The 23,761-nt window shown below is 47.6% G+C and overlaps 1 protein-coding gene across 2 annotated transcripts in view; it reads left to right on the top strand.

The window, feature by feature from the left end:
• Positions 1-23,761, top strand: part of LOC115095931 (rab GDP dissociation inhibitor alpha) — a 63,024-nt gene that overhangs the window by 23,098 nt on the left and 16,165 nt on the right. The window contains exons 4-10 of one of the 2 annotated variants that reach the window (XM_029610286.1): positions 15,936-16,070; positions 16,731-16,929; positions 17,210-17,341; positions 17,546-17,645; positions 17,780-17,951; positions 18,353-18,497; positions 18,702-18,756. In XM_029610286.1, coding sequence (XP_029466146.1) covers positions 15,936-16,070; positions 16,731-16,929; positions 17,210-17,341; positions 17,546-17,645; positions 17,780-17,951; positions 18,353-18,497; positions 18,702-18,756 — 938 coding nt within the window. The other variant, XM_029610295.1, reaches the window with a different exon arrangement.

The following is a 23,761-nucleotide window of genomic DNA, read 5'->3' on the forward strand; positions in this document are numbered from 1 at the left end:
AGGTATCCAGCTACCCCAAGAAGAGTCTAGGTTAGGGGCTACGGACCCAGTGGTGTTAGGCCAGAGGGGGTCCGCCTTTGGCTTTTCCTTTCCACTTTTCGGCAACGGATTTACTCCCCAAGGAATGGGACACTCCGGATTTGGGTCTTAAATTGGTGAAGACAATGGACAAGCATTACCCAGTGCCGGAGGATGCCTTGGAACTGTTAAGAGTTACTAAAGTGGATGCGGTGGTGGCTGTGGTCATAAAAAAAAAAGACTACCATCCTGATTACTGGGGGGGGATGGCACTTAAGGACTTGCAGGATCGCAAGCTGGAGGTTCAGCTCAAGAAGATCTTTGAAGTATCTGCATTGGGGATCCGTGCGGCGATGTGCAGTGATTTCTCCTTGCACACAGGTCTTCATTGGGTGCAACAGCTGCTAGCCAACGAGTCGCTTTCACAAGAGGAAGCACTCCAGGCAGGGCGACTTGAGGCTGTGATTGCCTACAGTGCGGATGCCTTTTATGATTTGCTTCGCACTTCGGCCAGATCCATGGTGTCGGCATGGTGTTTGTTGTGGCTCTGCAACTGGGCAGCGGATGTTTCCACAAAATCTCAGCTGGGATCTTTGCCATTTAAGGGCAAGCTGCTTTTCGGGAAAGAACTGGAGGATCTGATTCAGTCCTTAGGCGAGAATAAGATGCATCGGTTACCAGAAGATAGGCCAAAGTCGAGAGGGTCTTTTGCTTCCAGGTCTCGATTTTGAGAAGGTCGGAGGCCTCTGACTTCCAGGGGGTCTGTTTCTTCCTTTCGGCACAATGCCAGCTGGTAGAGGCGTATTCTCAATCCTTTCGAGGCTGACGTTTTGGGAGACCTGGCTCCAGTCAGACTGCGCTGGGCAGAAAGCCCTCACAATGATGTGCGGCCAGTCCATTCCTCTGTTCCAGTGGTGGGAGGCAAATTATCTCTATTTTACGAGGAGTGGGCCAAAATCACGTCGGATCAGTGGGTCCTAACTGTGATAAGACATGGTTATGCGTTAGATTTTGCACGCCGACCCTCACTAGCGATTTCTGGTCTCCCCTTGCGGTCTTGCAACAAAACACTGGGCAGTAAAGGAGACTCTACAGGTCTTCTCAACCTCAGTGCCATTGTTACGGTTCCTTCAGCGGAGCTTTGAAGAGGTTAGTATTCCATTTACTTCGGGGTGCCTAAAAAAGAGGGAACCTTCCGACCCATACTCGACTTGAAAAGGGTCAACAGATGTCTGCGGATCCCTCGGTTCCATATGGAGACACTACGATCCGTAATTGTGTCGGTTCGACAGGGAGAGTTCCTTGCTTCCCTAGATCTCAGAGGCATATTTACACATCTGGATCCGGGCCGATCACCAGAGGTTTCTGAGGTTCTCCGTATTGGGCCAGCATTATCAATTTCAGGCGCTGCCATTCGGTCTTGCCACCGCTCCCAGGATGTTCACCAAGATTATGGTGGTGGTGGCAGCACAGTTGTGCAGAGGAGGACTTTTTTTGTACATCCGTACCTGGATGATTGGCTGATTCGCACGAAATCGGAATTGCTCTGCCAGGAGGCGATTCACAGAGTTCTTAAGTTGTTGAGATCACTGGGCTGGGTAGTGAACAAGTACAAGAGCCGGCTAAGTACCTTCCAGTGGCTGGAGATTTTAGGAGTTTTGTTCAACACTCGGCTAGGGACTGTGTCCCTCACGGAGGAACGCATGTGCAAGGTCCAGGTGTGAGCCTTGTTATCCAAACGAGTTCTGAGGGTCTGGGATTATCTGCAGCTGCTAGGATCCATGACCTCGATGCTAGAATTGGTTCCCTGGGCTTTCGCTCATATGCGGCCTTTACAGTCAGAGTTACTATCCTGATGGAACCCAGTTTCAGAGCAATGCCATCTCCCTTTACCTTTGACGGATTCAGCTCGGTCCAGCCTGGACTGGGCAACTTGCGAAGGGGAGTTCTTTTGGTAGTTCCGACCTGGACGGTGATCACTACAGATTTATTTTATTTATTTTTAATTTTTATATACTGGAATTCCTGTATACAATACAAATCAGTCCGGTTTACAATAAACAATAAGTTACCCTGGTTGGGACGGTCCAACCTGGGCTTGTTACAAGGAACATTGACAAGTAACTATAATATTTAACCTGGGCTTATTACAATGAACATTGAAAAGTAACCATAATATTTAACATTTGGCATAATTTGTGATTTGAAAGAGTATGTGTGTGCAACTTTTTACAAAGAACTTTCGTAGCGACAACCGAGCTACCATACAGTATAAAAGAATAGTTATATATTATATGATTTATGTTTGTTAAGATCAAATTGCGAATAAGAAAGTATAAAATTAAGTGTCTATGATGTTGGTGATATGCTGCAATGAATGGATCTGAACGTCAGGAGGAGGTGCTTAGTTACACTCTGGTAATTGGAAAGCTTGCCTGAAGAGCCAGGTTTTTAACTTTTTTTTGAACTCTGGTAGACTGGGTTCGAGGCGTAGGTCTGGTGGGAGAGCATTCCATTGGTGTGGTCCCGCAGATGAGAGTGCTCTTTTTCTTAGTGTTGATTTAACTACAGATGTCAGCTTGTCCGGTTGGGGGGCGGTTTGTCTGCAAAAATCTGTGCAGGGGCAGTGGTCCCAGGAGGAAGCTCGATGGTCCATCAATCATCTGGAGACCAGAGCGGTGAGACTGGCCCTGCAGGCATTCCTCTCACTTCTTCGGGGCAAGGCAGTCGGAGTCCTTTCCGACAATGCAACCACGGTGGCTTAAATCAACAGTCAGGGAGGAACCAGGAGTCAACCGGTGGCGTTAGAAGCTAGTCTGATTTCATGGGCGGAACGGAATTTAGCCTGCATAGCAGCTTCTCACATTTCCGGAGTGGAGAATGTCCAGACGGACTTCCTCAGTCGCAATCATCTAGGCCCAGGAGAATGGGAGCTGGCGGACGACGCCTTTTCAAATCATTTGTGCCCAGTGGGGCACGCCAGGTATAGATCTCATGGCAACGTTCAAGAATGCCAAGGCTCCTCGTTTCTTTGCTCGTTGCAGGGATATGGGAGTGGAAGGCGTGGACACCCTCGTGCTTCCCTGGCCGACAAGAGGTTCTGCTTTGTGTTTCTACCTTGGCCTCTCATAGGCAGGATCCTTCGCCGAATAGAGTTGCATCCAACGGAGGTAGTTCTGATAGCTCCTGAGTGGCCACGGCGTCCCTGGTTTGCGATAGCGGCTCCCTTACGGTTCCCGGACATGCCGAATCTACTCCATCAGGGACCTGTTTGTTTCGACCAGGTCGAACGCTTTTGTCTAGTGGCATGGCTTTTGAGAGGAAGCGCCTGAAGTCCAGAGGATACTTAGATGCTGTGGTGACTATGCTTTTGCGATCCCGTAAAGTTTCTACTTTTTCTTATGTGCAGGTCTGGAAGGTCTTTGAAGCCTAGTGTCTCGCTAGAGATATTGTTTCCACTCGGGCGGACGTCCTGGATATTTTGAATGTCTTTATAGATGTCTCCCTGGAATATAATTCCTGATGATAAAAATTTTGGAAGCGCTATAAGATTCACTTGGACTCCTAAATCAATCCCCCATTCCAGTCTCTCTATCTGTGTGATCGGATTGTGGGCCCCTATGCTTCCTCAGTTTGAAGGCCAGTAGTTTTGAAGCTTTATTCCCATGCGCATAATATTTGTTTGGCCAATTGCATTTGTGTAATAAAATCCATAGCACGCTTTTATAAGTAATTTGGGAGGTTCTTGATTCAACCACTGAGGGAAATGTTCAATTTATTGCTCAAGGGAGGAGTTTTACTGCCTGTGTTAAGGTTGGCTGGGATTATCTGATGTATTGAAAGAAGGGCGGGGCAGGGCTAGCTGTGGGTCTTATAGACTAATAGCGTTATAGAATATAGTTATAAAATTATTGGCCAAAATTCTGGCAGATTGGCAAAAGATTTTGCCAGACTGAGTGCATGAAAACCAGTCCGGATCCATTCTGGGAGGATGTATGTCAGATAATAATTGTCGGGTCCTTTAATTTACTGTGGATGGTGCAGGGGAATAAGATATCCTCACTTTTGCTAGCCATCGATGCCGAAAAGGCATTAGACAGGGTCCATTGAAACGTTATGTTCAGTGTTTTGGGAAAAATGGGTCTAGGTACTAATTTTTGACTTGGCTAAGGAAAATTGTATGACTCCCGTGAGGCATATTCAGCTACACAGGGATACCATTTGCATTGCTTGCATTGATGATGGAATCTTTGATGGAAAGAGTTAGGCAGTACCAAGGTATTGGAAGACGAATTCAAAATATCATTATTCTTAAATGATGTGATGTCTCTGCTGGTCTTAATTGCAGAGGTTAAGCAGTATGGGAAGATAGTGGGGGTTAGAATTTCAGATTTACTGATATTAACTTTTATCAATATTTTAGCTTGAGTGGAAAATCTGCGGAAAATTTTTCCCTTCCATTGGGCACAAGAGTATCTGAAATCTAGGAGAAAAAATTGTTCAGAATGCTCAACAAGTGGCCAGAGTTAATTATACCCCATCGATGAGTGAGATTTTTAATGATATCCAGGCACTAATTTATCATGGGTAGGTAGGATAGCACCAATAAAAATGAGCGCTTTTGTTTCGCCTGTGCTATTTGTTTCAGAGGTTACCCATAGAGGTTCCAAAATCACGTGGCATAAGATCCAGAAAAACTTTTTGAACTTTATCTGGAAGCAAAAGCCTATGAGAATATCTAAAGGGGTATTACTTCGGCCCAGGGGATTAGAAGGGCTAGGAGTAACCTAAAGTGGAAATGTATTATAAAGCAACACAGCTGTAGGCTCTGATGGAATGGCAGGCGGAAGTTTAAAGTGAAACCATGGGTTAAATTGGAACAGCACTTTTTGGAGGAATACCCCTGTAACGTTTTATCCATGGGTTTTAAATGGGACGAGGACTCCTAAACTGACTGACAGCATAATGAGGTTTTGACAATGGTAAACATTACATCCTTCTAATGCTTGACCTATCCTCTGCCTTTGACACAGTAAATCACAACATACTGCTAAAAAGACTCAACGAAATTGGATTAAAGGAAAAAAATAAAGACTGGTTCATAAGAACATAAGAAAATGCCATACTGGGTCAGACCAAGGGTCCGTCAAGCCCAGCATCCTGTTTCCAACAGTGGCCAATCCAGGCCATAAGAACCTGGCAAGTACCCAAAAACTAAGTCTATTCCATGTAACCATTGCTAATGGCAGTGGCTATTCTCTAAGTGAACTTAATAGCAGGTAATGGACTTCTCCTCCAAGAACTTATCCAATCCTTTTTTAAACACAGCTATACTAACTGCACTAACCACATTCTCTGGCAACAAATTCCAGAGTTTAATTATGCGTTGAGTAAAAAAGAACTTTCTCCGATTAGTTTTAAATGTGCCCCATGCTAACTTCATGGAGTGCCCCTAGTCTTTCTACTATCCGAAAGAGTAAATAACCGATTCACATCTACCCGTTCTAGACCTCTCATGATTTTAAACACCTCTATCATATCCCCCCTCAGTCGTCTCTTCTCCAAGCTGAAAAGTCCTAACCTCTTTAATCTTTCCTCATAGGGGAGTTGTTCCATTCCCCTTATTTTGGTAGCCCTTCTCTGTACCTTCTCCATCGCAATTATATCTTTTTTGAGATGCGGCGACCAGAATTGTACACAGTATTCAAGGTGCGGTCTCACCATGGAGCGATACAGAGGCATTATGACATTTTCCGTTTTATTCATCATTCCTTTTCTAATAATTCCCAACATTCTGTTTGCTTTTTTGACTGCCGCAGCACACTGTACCGACGATTTCAGTGTGTTATCCACTATGACACCTAGATCTCTTTCTTGGGTTGTAGCACCTAATATGGAACCCAACATTGTGTAATTATAGCATGGGTTATTTTTCCCTATATGCATCACCTTGCACTTATCCACATTAAATTTCATCTGCCATTTGGCAGATCATACCTAAGTAACAGACATTATCAAGTTCAAATAAAAAACACGTTGTCAGAGAAAATAAATGTAGCAACTGGAGTACCACAAGGATCAGCACTCTCCGCTACACTCTTTAATATCTACCTACTTCCACTGTGCCATCTTCTAGCAGGCCTGGGTATCATACACTACATATTTGCCGATGATATTCAAATATTACTACCAATCGAAGACTCACTGGAAAAAACACTAAACCTAGCAATCATGTACCTTGACATCATAAAACAACTACTAAACCAAATGGAGCTCGTCATTAACATAGAAAAAACCGAATTCCTCCACCTTGAACGAAAAAACATGACAGCCATCCAATCTCCAATACTACTAAAAAACAATCAGAAAATTGAAATAGCCGAGAGAGTACGGAACCTCGGTGTAATAATAGACACAGAACTCAGCCTCAAACACATATCATTAAAAGTCAAAGAAGGATATGCCAAACTAATGGTCCTCAGGAAACTTAAACCATTACTAAATCAAACGAACTTCCGAACTGTGCTACAAGCTTTAATATTTGCCAGCACTGACTACTGTAATGCCCTACTATTAGGACTACCATACACGACAATAAGACCACTCCAAAACTCGGCCGCAAGAATTTTGACAGGCAAAAGAAAGAGATCACATCACTGAAACGCTAGCTGAACTACACTGGCTGCCAATTGAATACAGGGTAAAATATAAAACCCTTTGCACTATACATAAACTAATCCACGACGAAAAAGCTGAATGGCTAAACAGCACTCCGCGTCCATGTCCCACACAGAAACCTGAGATCTGCCAACAAAGCCCTCCTAACCATCCCCTCAGTCAAAACTGCAAAACTAACACAAGTCAGAGAAAGAGCACTATCATTGGCCGGACCGATACTATGGAATACCATGCCCATAGAGGTAAGACTACAGAGAGATTTCAAAACTTTCAAAAAGAGCTTAAAGACATGGCTCTTTAGAGAAGCTTTTTCACAAAGCGAGCGAGAAGGAGAAAAACACTGAAAGCTGTACACACACAATCTTTATACAGCATTAGCACATTTTATGTATGTACGTCATGGTTTGTTTACTACACCTCTTAATTGAATGTATAATCTAACCGTCTTTATTGTAGTTAGACAACACTAAGCATATAGCCATTATTGTGAAACTATGTTACCGAACTTATCAGGCACCTCCATTATTAATAATAGGAACAGATGCATGTACAATTTACTATATGTGCCTCTATGTAAACCGTTGTGACGGTAATATACTGAACGACGGTATAGAAAAGATTATAAATAAATAAAGCATACCCTCCGGATTTGGGATTCAATAAGGGAGGAGTTATCCTCTTGGGGACAGTTTTTCACCACTTATACCTGTCAGTTATAATGGTGATTTCCCTTCTGGGAAGGAGATGGAGGATCTTTAAAAGATGGGAGCGGCCCAGTTTATGTAGGATGGGCTGATGGATTTTGCATCCTCTGAGAAATATAATCTGGTGCACAACTACTAAGCAACTTTTACGTAAATGTAAATCCACTTTGGAGAAGCTATGCGATAATTACACTAGGCTCACAGGTTTTATGACACTGCTGTATAACAAAGTATGCCACCTGCCAGTCCCTCAGTATTTTTCTGTCTCCAACAGATGGTAGATGGTGCAAAAGTTAGTCGGAGGAAAAGGAAGATTTTTTTTTCTTCGATGTTCTTCCCAGAGTTGTGAGGTCCTGGTGGGGCTATCCTCCCTGGTTGCGGCAGATACGCAGGGGCTTTGTGACCCTTTTTTTAGCCCTGTCTGGGAATCTGTTGGGCGGACATCTTATGGTTCAGATCCCTCAGCCCACATGAGACAGCCTGATGACTGCTGCAGTTCTGCCCACGAGCCTTGGAAGGAATAGGAAAGTATTCTTACTTTTTCTTGGTTGTGCAGAGTGCGCCGGCCAGGCCTGGTGCCTAGGAGATTTTCACGGCAAGGAGCAGATTCCACAGGCGGCCCTATGTTCTCTGGTCGTGTGCAGAGGTGCACAGCGCTAAGCATATGGTCGGGGCCATGCCATGCGGCGCTTCCTGTTGGGCCTGCAGGGAGTTGGGTTCATGCCTTAACCAGCAGGATCTCTGCTCCGGGTGTGCCGGCAGGTTCCTCTCTTCACTCTAGAGTAGTGTCAACGGCATGTCGGACCAGGTCTTCGCCAGGGGTAACCTCTGGCAGTGGTGGCCATCTTGGAATTGGCCACATGGCTCCCAGCAGCCTCCAGAGAGTCTGACATTTCCCTACCACATTTGTCCCCAGCAGGGTCTAGCACTGAGGTGGATTGAGAGTAGTTTCATGGGGTATTTCAAATCCCTTAGGCAATGACTCCGTGTATGAGGATGTGGCCCAGGACCGAAACTCAAAGGATTCCCAGGCCTTCTTGTTGGAGTTTGTTCTTTTGATGGATAATTCTTTCTTATTTAAATTCTTTTAATATCCCGATGCTCGAGACAAGGTCTTATCGTACCGGTTTACAATAAACAAGGGGGGGAAACCAGTTAACACAGGAAGCGAAAGTTACATTAAAATAGGGAAGTCTAACATGGCTGTTTGAAGAAAAAGGGATAGATTAACAATTTCTATTCTAAATGTATAAAAGAGCCGATCAGCAAGGAGCGGTTGCTTCTCTGTTAAACTTAAATACATATTTACATAATGGAGATTCAATTGCAAAGTTAATATACATGAGCAGTTCTAGAATAGCAGATTCTTAATGCAGCTGGAAGAGGACATCAACCGAGGGGTGGAGGTCCTTGCGGGTACCATGGGTTTCTTCAGCGATAAGCTTGGGCGAAGAGCCAAGTTTTCAGTTTTTTTCTGAATGTGAGATGACAATGTTCCTGGCGTAGGTCTGGTGGGAGAAAGTTCCAGTGATGTGGTCCCACGGTGGAAAGCGCTCGTTTTTCGATGGAGTTATGTTTCGTGGAACTGCTGGGAGGAACTTGTAGGGAGCCTCTGTATGCAGATCTGGTTGGCCTTGATGAGAAGTATAATTTGAGGGGTATGGTGAGTTGCAGAGAGGATTGATGATATATGGATTTGTGAATGATGGTCAGAGTTTTGAAGAGTATTCTGAAGTGTATGGGCAGCCAATGAAGTATTTTTAGTATCAGTGTGATGTGGTCCATCCTGCGCGTGTTAGTAAGGATCCTGGCTGCTGCGTTTTGCAGCATCTGAAGAGGTTTAGTGGAGGAGGCCGGGAGACCAAGCAGGAGAGCGTTGCAGTAATCAATTTTTGAGAATAGTATGGCTTGAAGGACAGATCTGTAGTCATGGAAGTGGAGGAGAGGTCTTTAATTGTTTTAGGACCTGAAGTTTATAAAAGTCCTCTTTTGTGGTGGTGGTAATGAATTCTTAGCCCAGATGGCATCAGAGGGTCCTAGTAGGTTACACTCTCAACCCTTGGAGGGGCTCCAAGATATGTCACAAGCCAGGCCCCATGAAGCATAAGTAGCCGATGGGGGTGCAGTGCATGTTGGGCCTGTCCTCAGAGAAGGTTGATCCGCAGGAGGATTCTGATGTTTCCGAGGATTTGCAGGGGTCCCGGGGAAGCTCCTCGGGCTGATCCACTGCAGCACACACCAGATCTGGTTGGGGACCCAGAGGAGGTTCTCATAGCTGAGGGAGATGATCCCAAGGTGGTACGTCTCTCTTGCAGAGAAGAGCTCTGGTCACTGATTCCACAGGTTCTGCAGGAACTCTGGATCAAGGTGACACAGGAAGAGTCTGATTTTGAGGGAGCAGATCCACTGCTGAATGGCCTGCATGGACAGGTGAAGGTATTTTCCTTTCATAAGTTGGTAAAAAACCTGGTGATCTGGGAGTGGGATATGCAGGAATCTGGCCTGAGAGTTGACAGAGCTGTGTCTAAGCTTTATCCTTTACCAGAGGAGACTTTGCAGTCGTTGGCCCTCCCCAAGGTGGATGCTTCTGTGTTGGCAGTCACCAAGAAGACAACTATTCCTGTAGCACGATCAGCTGCATTAGGGGTATATACAAGCTCGCAAGTTGGAACTTCATCTCAAAAGGATTTTTGAGGTTTTGGCTCTGGCCATAAGGGCTGCAGTATACAGTAGTTTGGTACAGAGGGCATGTCTGCATTGGGTCCAGCAGTTGCAGGATTCTCAAGCTTCAGCAGGAGCTGCAGCACAGCAGGCTGATTGTCTCAAAGCAGCGGTGGCTAATGGAGCGGATGCCTTTTATGACCTGATCAGGACCTATTCCCGAATAATGATGTTTGCAGTGTCTCCTAGATGCTTGCTATGGCTGTGGAATTGGTTAGTGGATGTATGATCCAAGTCGCAACGGAGAGTTCTTCCTTTCAAGGGGAAGCTTCTGTTTGGTGAAGACTTGGAGCTAATAATGAAGCACCTGGGGGAGTCCAAGATGCACAAATTGCCAGAGGACAAGCCTAAGGGCAGGAAGTTTGTGCCTGCTCAGGCTAGGTTTCGGGACAGTTGGAGGTTTCATCAATCTAAGAGTTCTAGAGTCCCACAGAGGCAACCCCCGGCCGGGTCCTTGTCCTGGCATATGTCCTTTCTGGGACAACTCTGGGGCCGGCTCGGGGAGCTAAGTCCTTGCAATGAAGCAAGGCCAGCCCGCTCTTTGGTGCTGGCCGTCGGAGGATGGTTAGCACTTTTTTTGAGAAGTGGGCCAAGATTATCATGGACCCAGTGGGTCCTTGAGGTGGTAGGTACACCTTTTTTTAGATTTTGCTCATCCCATCAGGGATGTCTTTGTCATGTACTCTTGCAGTCCTCTCGTAAAGCGAGTAGCCGTGCGAGGGACTATAGATAGTCTGAAGCAACTGGGGGCCATAGTGCCAGTTTGTTGGAGGAGCAGGGAACCGGGAGGTAATCCATCTCTTTCATGGTGCCAAAGAAAGAGGGGTCGTTTTGACCCATTCTAGATGTAAAGAAGGTAAATGCAGTCCTCAGAGTTCCGCGTTCTCACATGGAAACACTAAGGTCGCTCATCATGGTGGTGTGCAAGGAAGAGTATTAGGCTTCTGTCAGATCTAGAGATGTCAGTCTTCACACAGCCATCAAGCAAGAGCACCTAAGGTTCATGATACCTGGGGAACATCTTCAGTTTCGGGCCCTGCCCTTCGGTCTAGCAACAGTGCCGCATGCTTTCACCAAGGTGATGGTGGTGATAGTAGCGACCTTAGGAGGGGAAGGGATGCTGGTGTGTCTGTACCTAGATGACTGGCTCATTCGGGTAAAGTCGGAAGTCCTGTGTCATCAGTCAGTGTAGAAGGTGCTGAAGCACCTACAGTAGTTAGGCTAGGTTGTCAATTGCCCCAAGAGTCATCTTGTTCCCTCTCAGTCCCTGGAGCATCTAGAGGCATGGTTTGACACTAGGAAGGGGAGAGTCTTTCTATGGAGGACAGGATTGTGAAGCTGCAGGGGCAGGTTCATCACCTGTTAGCACTTCCGGTGCCCAGGGTATGGGACTGTTTACAGGTCCTAAGTTCCATGACTTTGACCCTGGAATTAGTTCTTGAGCATTTGCGCATATGCGGCCTTTTCAGAGGGTTCTTCTTTCTCAATGGAACCCATTGTCGGGAGAGTTTCATTTCCCTCTGCTGCTAGAGGAGGAAGCAGGGACAGTCTTTCCTAGTGGCTGCTTCGGTCCAGGCTGGAGTGAAGTGTGGAGTTAGAGATCCCAGATTGGATGGTGGTCACGACTGGTGCCAGTCTTTTGGGCTGGTGTGCTTTGTGTCGTGGTCAAGCCACTCAGGGCCAGTAGTCGAAGAAGGAGACTTCTTGGTCTAGCAATCATTTAGAGATGAGGGCCGTGCGCTTTACTTGCCTTTCTTCCTCAGTTGCACGTTTATCTGGTGCAGGTTCTATTGGACAATGCCACTACGGTAGCTTATATCAACTGATAGGTTTGCACCAGGAGACACAGGAATTGATCCTTTGGGCGGAGCAGTACTTGGAGAGGATAGTGGTGTTACACATTGCCAGGGTGGACAATGTACAAGTGGACTTCCTGAATCAAAAGGAGTTGGACCCTGGACAGTGGGAGCTGTCAGAGGTGGCGATGTCTCTCATTCGCAAGAAGTGGGGCTTGCCTCACATAGATCTGATGGTGACCAGAAAGACCGCAAAGGCCATGCGGTTCTTCAGCCAAAGAAGGGAGCCATGGGGCAGGGGGTGTCCACACTCTGGTTCTTCCGTGGCCTTGCAATGTGGTGGTGGTGGTTCTTTCCCCCATGGCCTCTTGATGGGAAAGATGATACGGTGAATAGAGAGGCATCTGGGAGATATTATTATTCTGGTGGCTGTAGAGTGGCCACACTGTACTTGGGTCGCGGATCTCATCAACAGGGCCATAGACAGACAGGGCCCCCGAGGTTCAGCCATTTAGAGAATCTTCTCCACCAGGGCCCCATATTTTTGTATTGGGCAGTTCATTTCTGTTTTCTGGTCTGGCTTTTGAGAGAATATGGCTAAAGCGGAGAGGTTATCCTGAGTCTATCACCTTGCTGCAGGCCAGGCGGACTTCCATATCTGTCTGATGTGCGAGTTTGGAAGGCTTTCAGAACCTGGTGTCTGAATAGGGATGTGCAGGCACTGCAAGCTACAGTGTCCCATATTTTGACTTTTTTCTTCAGGAAAGGTCTGGTCAAAGGTCTGGCCTATAATTCTCTGAAGATCCAGGTGGCGGCCCTGGGCTGCCTTCATGGCAAGGCACAGAGTGGTTCCCTGTCTGCACATCCGGATGTCATACACTTTTTTTTTTTTTTCCACAGAGCAAGCAATTTGTGGCTGCCAGTGCAAAAGACATGTCCAGTTTGGAATCTTAATCTGTTGCTTACAGCTTTGTGCACGGCTCTGTTTGAAGGTTTTGATGCTTAAGGTGGTTTTTCTGGTAGCTATTCGGCGAGAATTCTGGAGCTTCAGGCTTTGTCCTGCCGGGATCCCTTCCTACAGATTTCAGTCAGGAGTATCTTTGCATATGGTCCCTCCTTCCTCCTGAAGGTGGTCTTGGAGTTCCATGTTAATCAGACAGTGAAGCTTCCGGCTTTTCCGGACTTGAATGCCTCTGCTTCTCATGCTAAGGAGCTGAGGCTTTTGGACGTCCGGCAGGTGTTTAAGATATTTGAAAGTCACTAATGATTTTCGTACGTCGGATCACCTTTTCATCCTTTGGAATGGTCCGAGGAAGGGACGTCAAGCTTCCAAAACTACCATTGCACATTGGCTCAAACAGGTGATTGGTTCAGCTTATATCTCTAAGGGGCGTCCAGTTCCAGATGGTTTGAGAGCTCATTTGACACGCTCGCAGGCAGCTTCTTGTGCTGAGGCGCAGCAGGTATCGCCACAGAAAATTTGCAGTGCAACAACTTGGAAGTCTCTGCACACTTTCGCCAGACACTGGGTTCTGGCTGCAGTGTGTTTGGGTGAGAGTGTTCTGCAAGTGGGACTCTCCAGGTCCCACCCAGTTTAGTGGGCTTAGGTACATCCCAGGAGTCTGGACTGATCTAGGTATGCACTGAAAAGGAAGATGTGGTTCTTACCTGCTAATTTTTGTTCCCGTAGTACCACAGATCAGTCCAGAGACTCACCCTTGGAAAAAAGATGGGAGTGACATCCGCTTATTCTGTTTGTTTGTATATCATGCAGAGTTGTTGCGCTATTGTATTAATTTTATTTGTTTTATTTCTATTTTATGTATCATTTTACTTTATTTTAATTGTGAGTTAACTGAAATGCATTGGATGTATTGTTAACCAACTTGCTATCTTTTGAGGAAGGTCGGTATATAAAAATGTGCAAATACTTGTTACCGGTAGCAGTTCACTAGGCTGTTTCGTTCTACTTATATATGTTCTGGAATAGTTATGTTTCCAGTAGGTTACAGCGTCACCATCCTCCTGTTTGTTGGGGAGGGGGTGGGCTGTTAACTTTTGTATAGAGTCTTTTTTTTCTCTTGGCTTGGGTTTAGGTCAATACTGAGGGACTGCAGTGGCACATTTGGTCATATAGCAGTGGCAGTAAAACGTTTATCTGTCTCATCTGCTAGCAGGAGTACAAAACCCAGGAGTCTGGAATGATCTGTGGTATTTCGGGAATGAAAATTAGCAGGTAAGAACCAGTTTTCCTATATGGCCTCATCAGCCCTATCAGAAAGATAACTGAAGCATGAAATAGCATGGGAGCAGGAGTTGAATTGTACACTGGAGGAGGAAGATGAGGACTGGGAGAAAAGGAGATTGCTTTCTGCTATTTCATCTTAATTGGCTGAAAATACTTTCAAGAATATTATAGATGGTATCGTACTCCACACAGATTACGAGGAAAAATACCCTGGTGGATTGGGTAAATGTTGGAGAAACCTGAGGGAAACTTGAACTATGGGGCATAAATACGGTGGTTTTGAGCTGCTGTTCCTTATTGGAGAAGAGTGCAAAAATTTTAATTTGGACATTACACATACTGATGCAGTACGGGACTCTAAGGTCTTCCTTTTTTAATGCCCCGGTGGATGAGGCATCACTGACTTAGTAAACTACTTACACAGATTTTATCTGCAACTGGGTGTGAGGTGGCAGCCCAGTGGAGGAAAAAGTATCCTTCTAATATGCTTTCATTATAAGAAAAGATCGGGGGGGGGGGGGGGTTACCAGATGGAAAAGCTGAACTGCTATAAGGAGAAATACCAATGCATTTTTTTGTGCCTCCCTGGACGATATTCAAATGTTAGGATAAGGACCATAGATTAGATGACTGCATGGACTGAAGATTTTGAGGGGGGAAAATTGGGGAGTTTTGTATTCTGTGTTCTTACTTTTTGGATATTTGAGTATGTGTTATGGTGCAAACAGTTAATAAATTAAATTTAAAAAAAAAAGGCACAATCAAATAGACAGTAAAACCAAAGTAGATAATCAGCATCAGTAAAGAAGTGAGCCTTAGAACATAATCTCATGCCAGGGCTCAGTGAGCAGTGCCCAGTTATTTAAAACCGCCCTGGTGTAAATATTCAGTACTGGTTGTACGGAGCAGAGCTCCAATGAAATTCATGTGAATGCCTTGATCCTGATGGTCCTGCGGAAGGACGCAAACATTTCTGGAACTGGTGCCTCCAGCAGGATTTTATTCCAGTGTTGTGCACGGTGCTGGAGAGCACCCTCTCTCTCTCTAGATTTAATCAGTTTAGCTATAGACCAAGAAGGCACCACTAGAAATCCTCCTTTTGCAGAGTGCAAGATTCATGAGGGAGTATATATAGCATGTCAGCCGACTCTGTTAAATAAGCAACACCCCTTTAAAAACAATTTTTTTTTTTTTTAAATGCTAGCGCTCTCCTTTTCCTACCCAGGCCCTGTCAAAATGACCTTGCTCTTCTCTCCCCATCTTGCCCGACTTCCCACCATAATACCATTCCCTGTACGTACCAGGATCAGTCCAGACGGTGGGTTATGTCCCCCGTCCAGCAGATGGAGTCTGGCCTTACGGTAATGACATCATTCTCCTCCTTTCTATACCCAGCTCTCACCATAATAGCATCACTGTCCCCGCCACAGGCCTTTGCTGTCATGATATTGCTTTCCTCTTTTATTTATTGATCTCCCCCCTTCCAGCAGCCCGTGAAAGCACCAGGAATGAACTTGTGGTCACCTGAGGAAGCTGTCACCCAGAATTTTTCCACTTTTTTTTTTTTTGTTACAAAAGATAGATTATAGACACATGGTTGGGTGTAACACACCCATGGTTTTATAGTTACTTCTGATACCAATGAAAGACTACAAAGGGGGAACTGTGTGTAGGATTTATGAGATTCTTGTCTGATACCCAGCACGCATATATATTTTATACACACACACTCGGATATGTGTCCCTAGAGTGTCTCTGCTCTCACTGCAGGTCAGCTGGTGAAGATGCTCTTGTACACAGAGGTGACCAGATACCTGGACTTCAAGATGGTGGAGGGCAGCTTCGTCTACAAGGGGGGCAAGATTTACAAAGTGCCCTCCACTGAGACAGAAGCACTAGGATCAAGTGAGTACCACCATGTACCATGGCAGTGGATACCCAGTGTGACTCTTGGGCAGTGGAGGAGCTGGCAAGGCTCCTGTGGAAGGGGGAATGGGCTAGAGGTCCCAGAAGTGGGGGAAAGAGGAAGAGGTCTGGTAGAGGGGGTGGGTCTATGGCATGGGCTGAATGAGAGTCTATGGCTGCTTTTCTGCAAAAATCAAAGCAGTGCTCTGTCATACTGCATGTCTCGCTGTTTCTCTAGGGGTTGAGGTTGATGTTGCAAGCATCACTTGCTTCGCTTCATCTCTTGAGCGCTGTCTCTGTCACTTGCTTCAAATTCAAGTGCTGCCAAAGTAATACATAAAGTGGTAAAAGGAAAGAATTGTACAGTACAGAAGAGAAATAAGAGTCAAATTCCAGATTCTCCCTGGTCAGATTACTTTTCTAGCCTGGCAGGAAGAAACCACATACTTTGGTGCTGTTTTTCCCAGGATTATATAGAGGAGGAGTTTTTTGGTTTTTTTTTTTCTTTCCCTGCTTATTCTTTGTGGGAAATCTTTTGATTTTCTCTGTCAGCTTTGGGGAAATGTGCATCTCTGTGTTCTGCCTGTCTGGGGTGAGGGTGCCTGCTGTTTCCAGGTTCATTCTGTGTAACCAGCACTTTCTCTGCCACCCCCCTCCCAGATCTCATGGGCATGTTTGAGAAGCGACGCTTCCGGAGGTTTCTGGTCTACGTAGCAAATTTTGCTGAGGATGACCCCAAGACCTTTGAGGGGGTGGACCCCGCCACCACCACCATGAGGGACGTCTACAAGAAGTTCGACCTGGGGCAGGATGTCATAGACTTCACCGGCCACGCTTTGGCACTCTATCGCACCGACGAGTAAGTGTGGCGGCGGGGTGAGGGAGTCTCACTCGGATGTTTGTGTGCACAAGGAGGTATCTGAAGAGGTTTCAGAGGGAGTCTCTGAGGGAAATGAGGCGCAGGCACACAAGGGTGTGTCTGAAGCTTCGGGCATGCGTTTGTCTCTCTGTCTTTGAGAGAGTCTGCACTGTGAGTTGTAGCTAAATGTATGGTAACCAAAATATATAGTAAAAAAAAAAAAAAAATCAATAAATGTAAGGTGTGTTTTTATGTTTTTCTTTACCTTTTGGGTGATAAGTTATCTGGACCAGCCTTGCCTGGAGACCATCAACCGCATCAAGCTGTACAGCGAGTCCCTAGCGAGATACGGAAAGAGCCCCTACCTGTACCCCCTCTATGGGCTGGGGGAGCTCCCACAGGGCTTTGCCAGGTGAGGGGCTATGATCTGGACCCTGGCCTTGTAATATGCACGGCCAAGAGAGACCGCAGCAAGGGCTGAGCATCCCTGTAACACGCCCTGCCCTGAGACTAGCGAGGACTGGGCGGGGAAGGGGGGGGCTGAGTGTGCTGTTACACTGGGGACTTGGAGGCATGAGCCCACCCTATATAACTCCCCTTTCTCTTTGCCACTCAGGCTGAGTGCTATCTATGGTGGGACCTACATGCTGAACAAGCCTGTGGATGAGATAGTGATGGAGGAAGGAAAAGTGATTGGTGTGAAGTCGGAAGGAGAGGTACGGTCTTGCTGGTTCTGTTTCTGCACTGGAGTCCTTGCTCTTCTCTTCATATTCTCATTCTCTCTCCCTCGCTCTCGTGTATTTCTTGCTTTTTTTTTTTTTGGTTATCCCCCCCCCCCCCCCCCCCCTAGGTAGCCCGGTGCAAGCGAGTGATCTGTGACCCCAGCTATGTTCCTGACCGTGTGCGCAAGGCTGGTCAAGTGATTCGTATCATCTGCGTCCTCAGTCATCCTATCAAGAACACCAACGACGCCAATTCCTGTCAGATCATCATCCCCCAAAACCAAGTCAACAGGAAGTCAGGTGAGCTGGGGGAGCATGGTGGGGACGGGAGGCTGGGGGGGGGGGGAAAGAGTGCAAGTGCCTGTAGAGGCTCTACCAGTGCGAATCTGCAGTTGGTCGCTAGAGGTCAGCATAAGGGCTGTGCTTGGCTCACCCCGCACCCTCCTTCTCTCAGGGGCTGTGAGTGGTACTCCCCCAGCCTCCTGCGACAGAGGATACCAATCAGGGAACGAGGAAGGAATAACCCAGCAAAAGGGAAAGGAGACATAGGAGAGCACGAGGCGGCAGCAGAGCCTGGAAACAGGTGAGCTGGGATTTTGAAAGAGAGAGAACTTAAAAGAGAAAGGGGGTTCTTGGTCCCTGCTGCCCCTCTCTCCCTCCCCAATTCTCTCACTCTGTCTCTCCCCCCCCTCCCCCCACAGATATCTATGTCTGCATGATCTCGTATGCACATAATGTGGCAGCACAGGGCAAGTATATTGCCATCGTTAGCACCACTGTGGAGACGACTGAACCGGAAAGGGAGATCGAGCCGGCGCTAGAGCTGCTGGAGCCCATTGATCAGAAGTAAGACCCCTTAATTAAATCTCTGGGGTGGGGAAGGAGGGTGCGCTGCGGTCTTAATTTGTCACTGGAAATGTTGCAGAAACCTTTGCAGGTGATTTCATCGATGCTTTTAATGTTTTAGATCTGTGTGCCTGCCAGCATGGATCTTCTTGGGCCACCGCCCCTGCAGATACTGAAGCTTCTTCCTTGTCTCTTTTCCCTCAGGTTCGTGGCCATTAGTGACTTGTATGAACCGACGGACGACGGATCGGAGAGTCAGGTAAAGTTCCTAACCCATAGGCACGGCTGATGTCAGTGGGAGCAGAGGGGGAAAAGCCCATTAGGGTGCTGCGCCAGATGGACCCGGCCCCTCACAAGATGCCTCCTCTGTCCCACCAGATTTCTAGAAACCAGAAATGCCAGAATACAGGTGGCAAATTTTGGTTATGAAAGTATTCACTCTATAAATAACTAAAGTTTTGTGGGTAGATAAAGGGTTCCCTGTATGTACCCGGATCAGTCCAAACCATGGGTTATGCCTCCTTTTCAGCAGGTGGAGACAGAGATAAACTTCAAAGGCACCCTCAGCTAAGCTGGTGTGCCTCCTGCATCCCTTCAGTATTTCTCTGTTTCCAGCAGATGGAGGTGGTGCAAACCCTGCAGTCTTGCCCTGTTTCTGGGGTGTAGGCTAGCCCTTAAATTTATCTAAAAGTAAACTAGCTATAAGTTCTGAATCAAGCAAGTTTTAAGAAAAAAAAACAAAACAGTTCTTCTACTGAGAGACGTTTTCTCTATCCTCCCAGAGGGTTGTTAGATCCTGCGGGGTCATCCTCTCTGGGGGCAGGTTAAAGTTGCTGGGGTTGGTAACCCCACGGGGCTCCAGGCAGATAAGAAGCAGGGAAAGTGATTACTGGTGGTCCAGTCCCTCTCTTACCCCGGGCTGCTTTGGCTTTTTAAAAAAAAAATTGAGATGCCACGGCCATCTTTGTGTGTAGCATGTGGTGAAGCCACCGCACAGCTTTCTAAAGCTGGGATTTGCTCCCGATGCTTACCTGGTGGGGAAGGGAGCTCCTTTTTCAGGGTCTGCAGCATTGCCCAAGCCTCGAGGGGCTTCCAGACGCCCTGCTCAGCATGATTTCAGTGCTGATCCCTTTTCCCTCAGTGCAGGGACAGCAGCCATCTTAGGCACATGTGCAGCAGCTCAAGCTGATGCTATGGGGGAGGGGCTGTTTCCTCCAGCCCTGTCACCGGTCCCTGCCAGTCCTGATGATTTGTTTCATCAGAACCAGGATTTATTCCAAGGGGGGGGGACAGTATGTTGATCCTAATTCCTTTTCTTTAGATTTTGTCCTCCTTATGCACAAAGCATTTTTGGCTTCCAGGTCTCTGCAAGCTGCTGCTTTGCCTGTGAGACCTGCGCAGGGACCGGCTCCCGAGGTAGCCAAGCGCACGGACGGACCCGCATCTTTACGGGTAGCCAAGTTAAAAAGCGCTGTGGCTTCAGATGGCTCTGCTGCCCTAGTAGTGCCAGGACATGCGGCGGCTGATGCAGGGGCCTCTCCGTGGGGGGGGGGGGGGGGGGGGGGATTGGCTGAGGATCAGGGGAAACAGAATCCCCTGGATGGCAAAGACCCTAAGGTGGTCTGCCTGTTTCAGAGAGAAGAATTAGAGCCTCTCATTCCTGCAGTTCTTTCTGAGCTAGGGGTGGAGCTACCCCTGCTTGCTCCGCCACAGGACTCGGTGGACCCAGTCCTAGCGGGATTTTGAACACAGACCCAGGTTTTTCCGGTCCATGCCATGCTGCAGCAGCTGATGATCAGGGAGTGGGATGCTCTGGGTGCTGGTCTGAAGCTTTATCCCTTAGTGGATGATTTTTTGGATCTGTTGCGGTCTCCTAAGGTGGACGCTTCAGTTTCGGCGGTTGTCAAAAGAACCACGATCCCGGTAGCAGGCTCGATGGCTCTCGAGGACCCGCAGGACCGCAAGCTGGAAGTGCTGTTCAGACGCATTTTTGAGGTGTCGGCCTTGAGTATCTGGGCAGCGGTGTGTGGCAGTTATATGCTGCGTGCGAGCCTGTGCTGGGTACAGCAATTGCTCACGTCTCGGGATGAGCTCCCTCCGGCGGAGTCTGAACAGGTGCAGCATTTGGAAGCTGCAGTGGCATATGGGCAGATGCACTGTATGACCTGATCCGTACTTCTTCTCGTGCTCTGTCTGTGTCAGCAAGAAGGCATTTGTGGCTCCGGAACTGGTCAGCTGATGTTTCCTCCAAGGCCCAGCTTGGTGCTATGCAGTTTAAAAGGGGCTTTTTGTTAGGGGAGGATTTGGAGCAGTTGATCAAGTCCCTGGGGGAGAACAAGGTTCACAAATGACCGAAACCCTCCAGAGGTTTTCCTTCATCCCGCTCTTGTTTTCAGGGACAGCGAAGATTTCGGCAGAACAGGCAGCAAGCAGCCAGTCCACGGCAAGCAGTACCCAGGAACCAAGCCTGCTCTTCGTCCTTTCAGGGGCGTAAAGCCTTCCGAGAGGGTGGTGCCGCCTCCTCTCCCGCCTCCAAGAATACATAATGAGATGGGGCCGGCCCATCCCTCGGGTAGAGGGTCGCCTGTCCTGATTTTACAAGGCGTGGGCCAACATTACTTCCGATCAGTGGGTGCTAAGCATAATCGAACGAGGCTACACTTTGGAATTTGCTCGGCCTCTAAGAGACTTCTACCTAATATCTCCTTGTGGCCCACAAGTCAAACGGCAGATTGTTCGTCAGACTCTCAGGCACCTACTGGCTCTGGGAGCGGTGAAGCTGGTCTCCCCAGGGCACTGGGGGAAAGGGAGATACTCCATTTACTTTGTAGTTCCAAAGAAAGAGGGGTCCTTCCAGCTGATTTTGGACCTCAAGAAGGTAAACAAGTCTTTCAAGGTGCCACACTTTTATATGGAGTCCCTGCGATCCGTCATTGCGGCGGTACGCAATGGGGGAATTACTGGCCTCTCTGGATCTGACGGAGGCATACTTGCACATTCCCATATGCGAAGATCATCAAACCTTTCTTCGATTTACGATCCTGGGAATGCATTAACAATTCTGCGCGCTACCCTTCGAGCTCGCAACCGCACCCCGGACAGCAGGTGAGGAATAATTTTCTTGTGGTGGTGGCGGTGTTTCTCCGGAGGCAAGGCCTGCTTATTCACCCATACCTGGACAATTGGCTTATCAGGGCGTAGTCCAGGGATGGCTGTGTGGAGGCGATCTGCAAGGTGACCGCTCTTCTGGAATCCCTTGGCTGGGTCATCAGTCAGGCAAATTGCAACCTAGTTCCCTCTGTCATTGGAATTTCTGGGAGCCAGGTTCGACACGGCAGTCAAGTTTTTTTCTGCTGGACCAGAAAAACAAACTGATGGACCAAGTTCAGCGCTTGTTGGATCTTCCCTTGCCCAAGGCCTGGGACTACCTTCAGATGCTCAGTTCGATGGCATCCACTCTGGAGGTGGTTCCTTGGGCTTTTGCTCATATGAGACAGTTATAATGAGCATTACTTTCCCAGTGGGATCTCAAGTCGGAGATTTTTCAGTTCCCTCTACCACTCACTGATCACGCCAAGTCCAGTCTTGGGTGGTAGCTTTGCCCGCACAATCTGTCTCGAGGAATGGGTCTGGAGATTCCGAGATGGACAGTGGTGACTACAGATGCCAGCCTCTCTGGCTGGGGAGCTGTCTGCCAATATCATTCTGTCAGGGCAGTTGGTCCCCGGAGGAGTCCGGGTGGTCGCTCAATTGCCTAGAGACCAGAGCAGTTCGCTTGGCTTTGCAACAATTTCTTCCACTCTTCCACCACCAGGCGGTTCGGATTCTTTCCGACAATGCGACGACTGTTGCCTATATCAACCGTCAGGGAGGCACCAGAAGTCAAGCAGTAGCAGACGAGGCGGAGCTGCTCATGACTTGGGCGGAGCTGAATCTTGCGATACTAGCAGCCTCACACATTGCTGGGCAGGACAACATACAAGCATACTTCCTCAGTCTGAGGCACATAGATCCAGGAGAGTGGGAGCTCTTGGACGAGGCAATGGATCTCATCTTTCACAGGTGGGGGACTCCCTACATGGACCTGATGGCGACGAGGGACAATGCCAAGGCTCCTCGCTTCTTCAGTCGCAGAAGAGATCACGGCGCAGCGGGGGTTGATGTGCTAGTACTTCCCTGGCCAACCTCAGTTCTCCTGTACGTATTCCTTCCTTCCTTGGCCTCTGGTGGGCAAGGTGCTTCGCAGGATAGAGGGTCACCCAGGAAGGGTAATCCTAGTGGCTCCGATGTCCGTGATTTGTGGATCTCATCAATCTGGCCGTGGAATGACCGCTGAGGCTCGGGCATCTTCTGCGTGTACTCCATCAAGGGCCTGTATTTCGACCAGGCAGCTCGCTTCTGTCTAGCGGCTTGGCTTTTGAAAGGAGGAGATTGAGGAAGACAGGATATTCAGAGGAGGTTATCACTACCTTGCTACAAGCCAGAAAAAAAAATCTACTTCCCTATCTTACATCAGGGTATGGAGAGTTTTTGAGACATGGTGCCAGGAGAGAGAGATTCTCTCCAGGCATGCTACGATTGCTCAGATGCTAAATTTTTTTTGCAAGATGGTTTGGCCAAAGGTTTGTCCTTCAAGTCCCTTCGGGTACAGGTGGCAGTCCTTGGTTCCTTGGTTGGTGGCTCGGTGGCATAGCATCCAGATGTGTGTTTCCTCAGAAGTACGGCATCTGAAGCCCCCGGTCCGTCCGGTTTGTCCTTCTTGGAGTCTTAATCTGGTTCTTCGCGTATTGTGTGATCCGCCGTTTGAACCCTTTAAAACGATAACGTTGAAAGACCTTGCCTTGAAAACGGTGGTGTTGGTGGCTAACTGTTCAGCTTGCAGAGTTTCTGAGTTACAGGCTCTCTCCTGTAGGGAATCTTTTTTTTTGAGGATTTTGGACTCGGGAGTTTCTCTGCGTACAGTATCGTCCTTTTTACCCAAGGTGGTCTCATCTTTCCATTTAAGTCAATCAGTTGAGCTTCCGGCCTTTCCTGATTTTTATCAAATGATGTACAGCATGCACGAGAGTTTTGTTGGCTCAATGTTTGGCGTGCCTTGCTGCATTACTTGGAGGTCACTAATGCTTTCAGATCATTTGTTTGTCTTATGGAGTGGTCCCAAGAAGGGGCACAAGGCGTCTAAAACAAAGATTGCTCGATGGCTAAGAGAAGCCATATCGTCTGCATACATTTGTAAGGGGAGGCCAGTTCCTGAAGGCCCTTTC

This window comes from Rhinatrema bivittatum, chromosome 1 (assembly GCF_901001135.1).
Source record: "Rhinatrema bivittatum chromosome 1, aRhiBiv1.1, whole genome shotgun sequence".
NCBI classification, from domain to species: Eukaryota; Metazoa; Chordata; class Amphibia; order Gymnophiona; family Rhinatrematidae; genus Rhinatrema; species Rhinatrema bivittatum.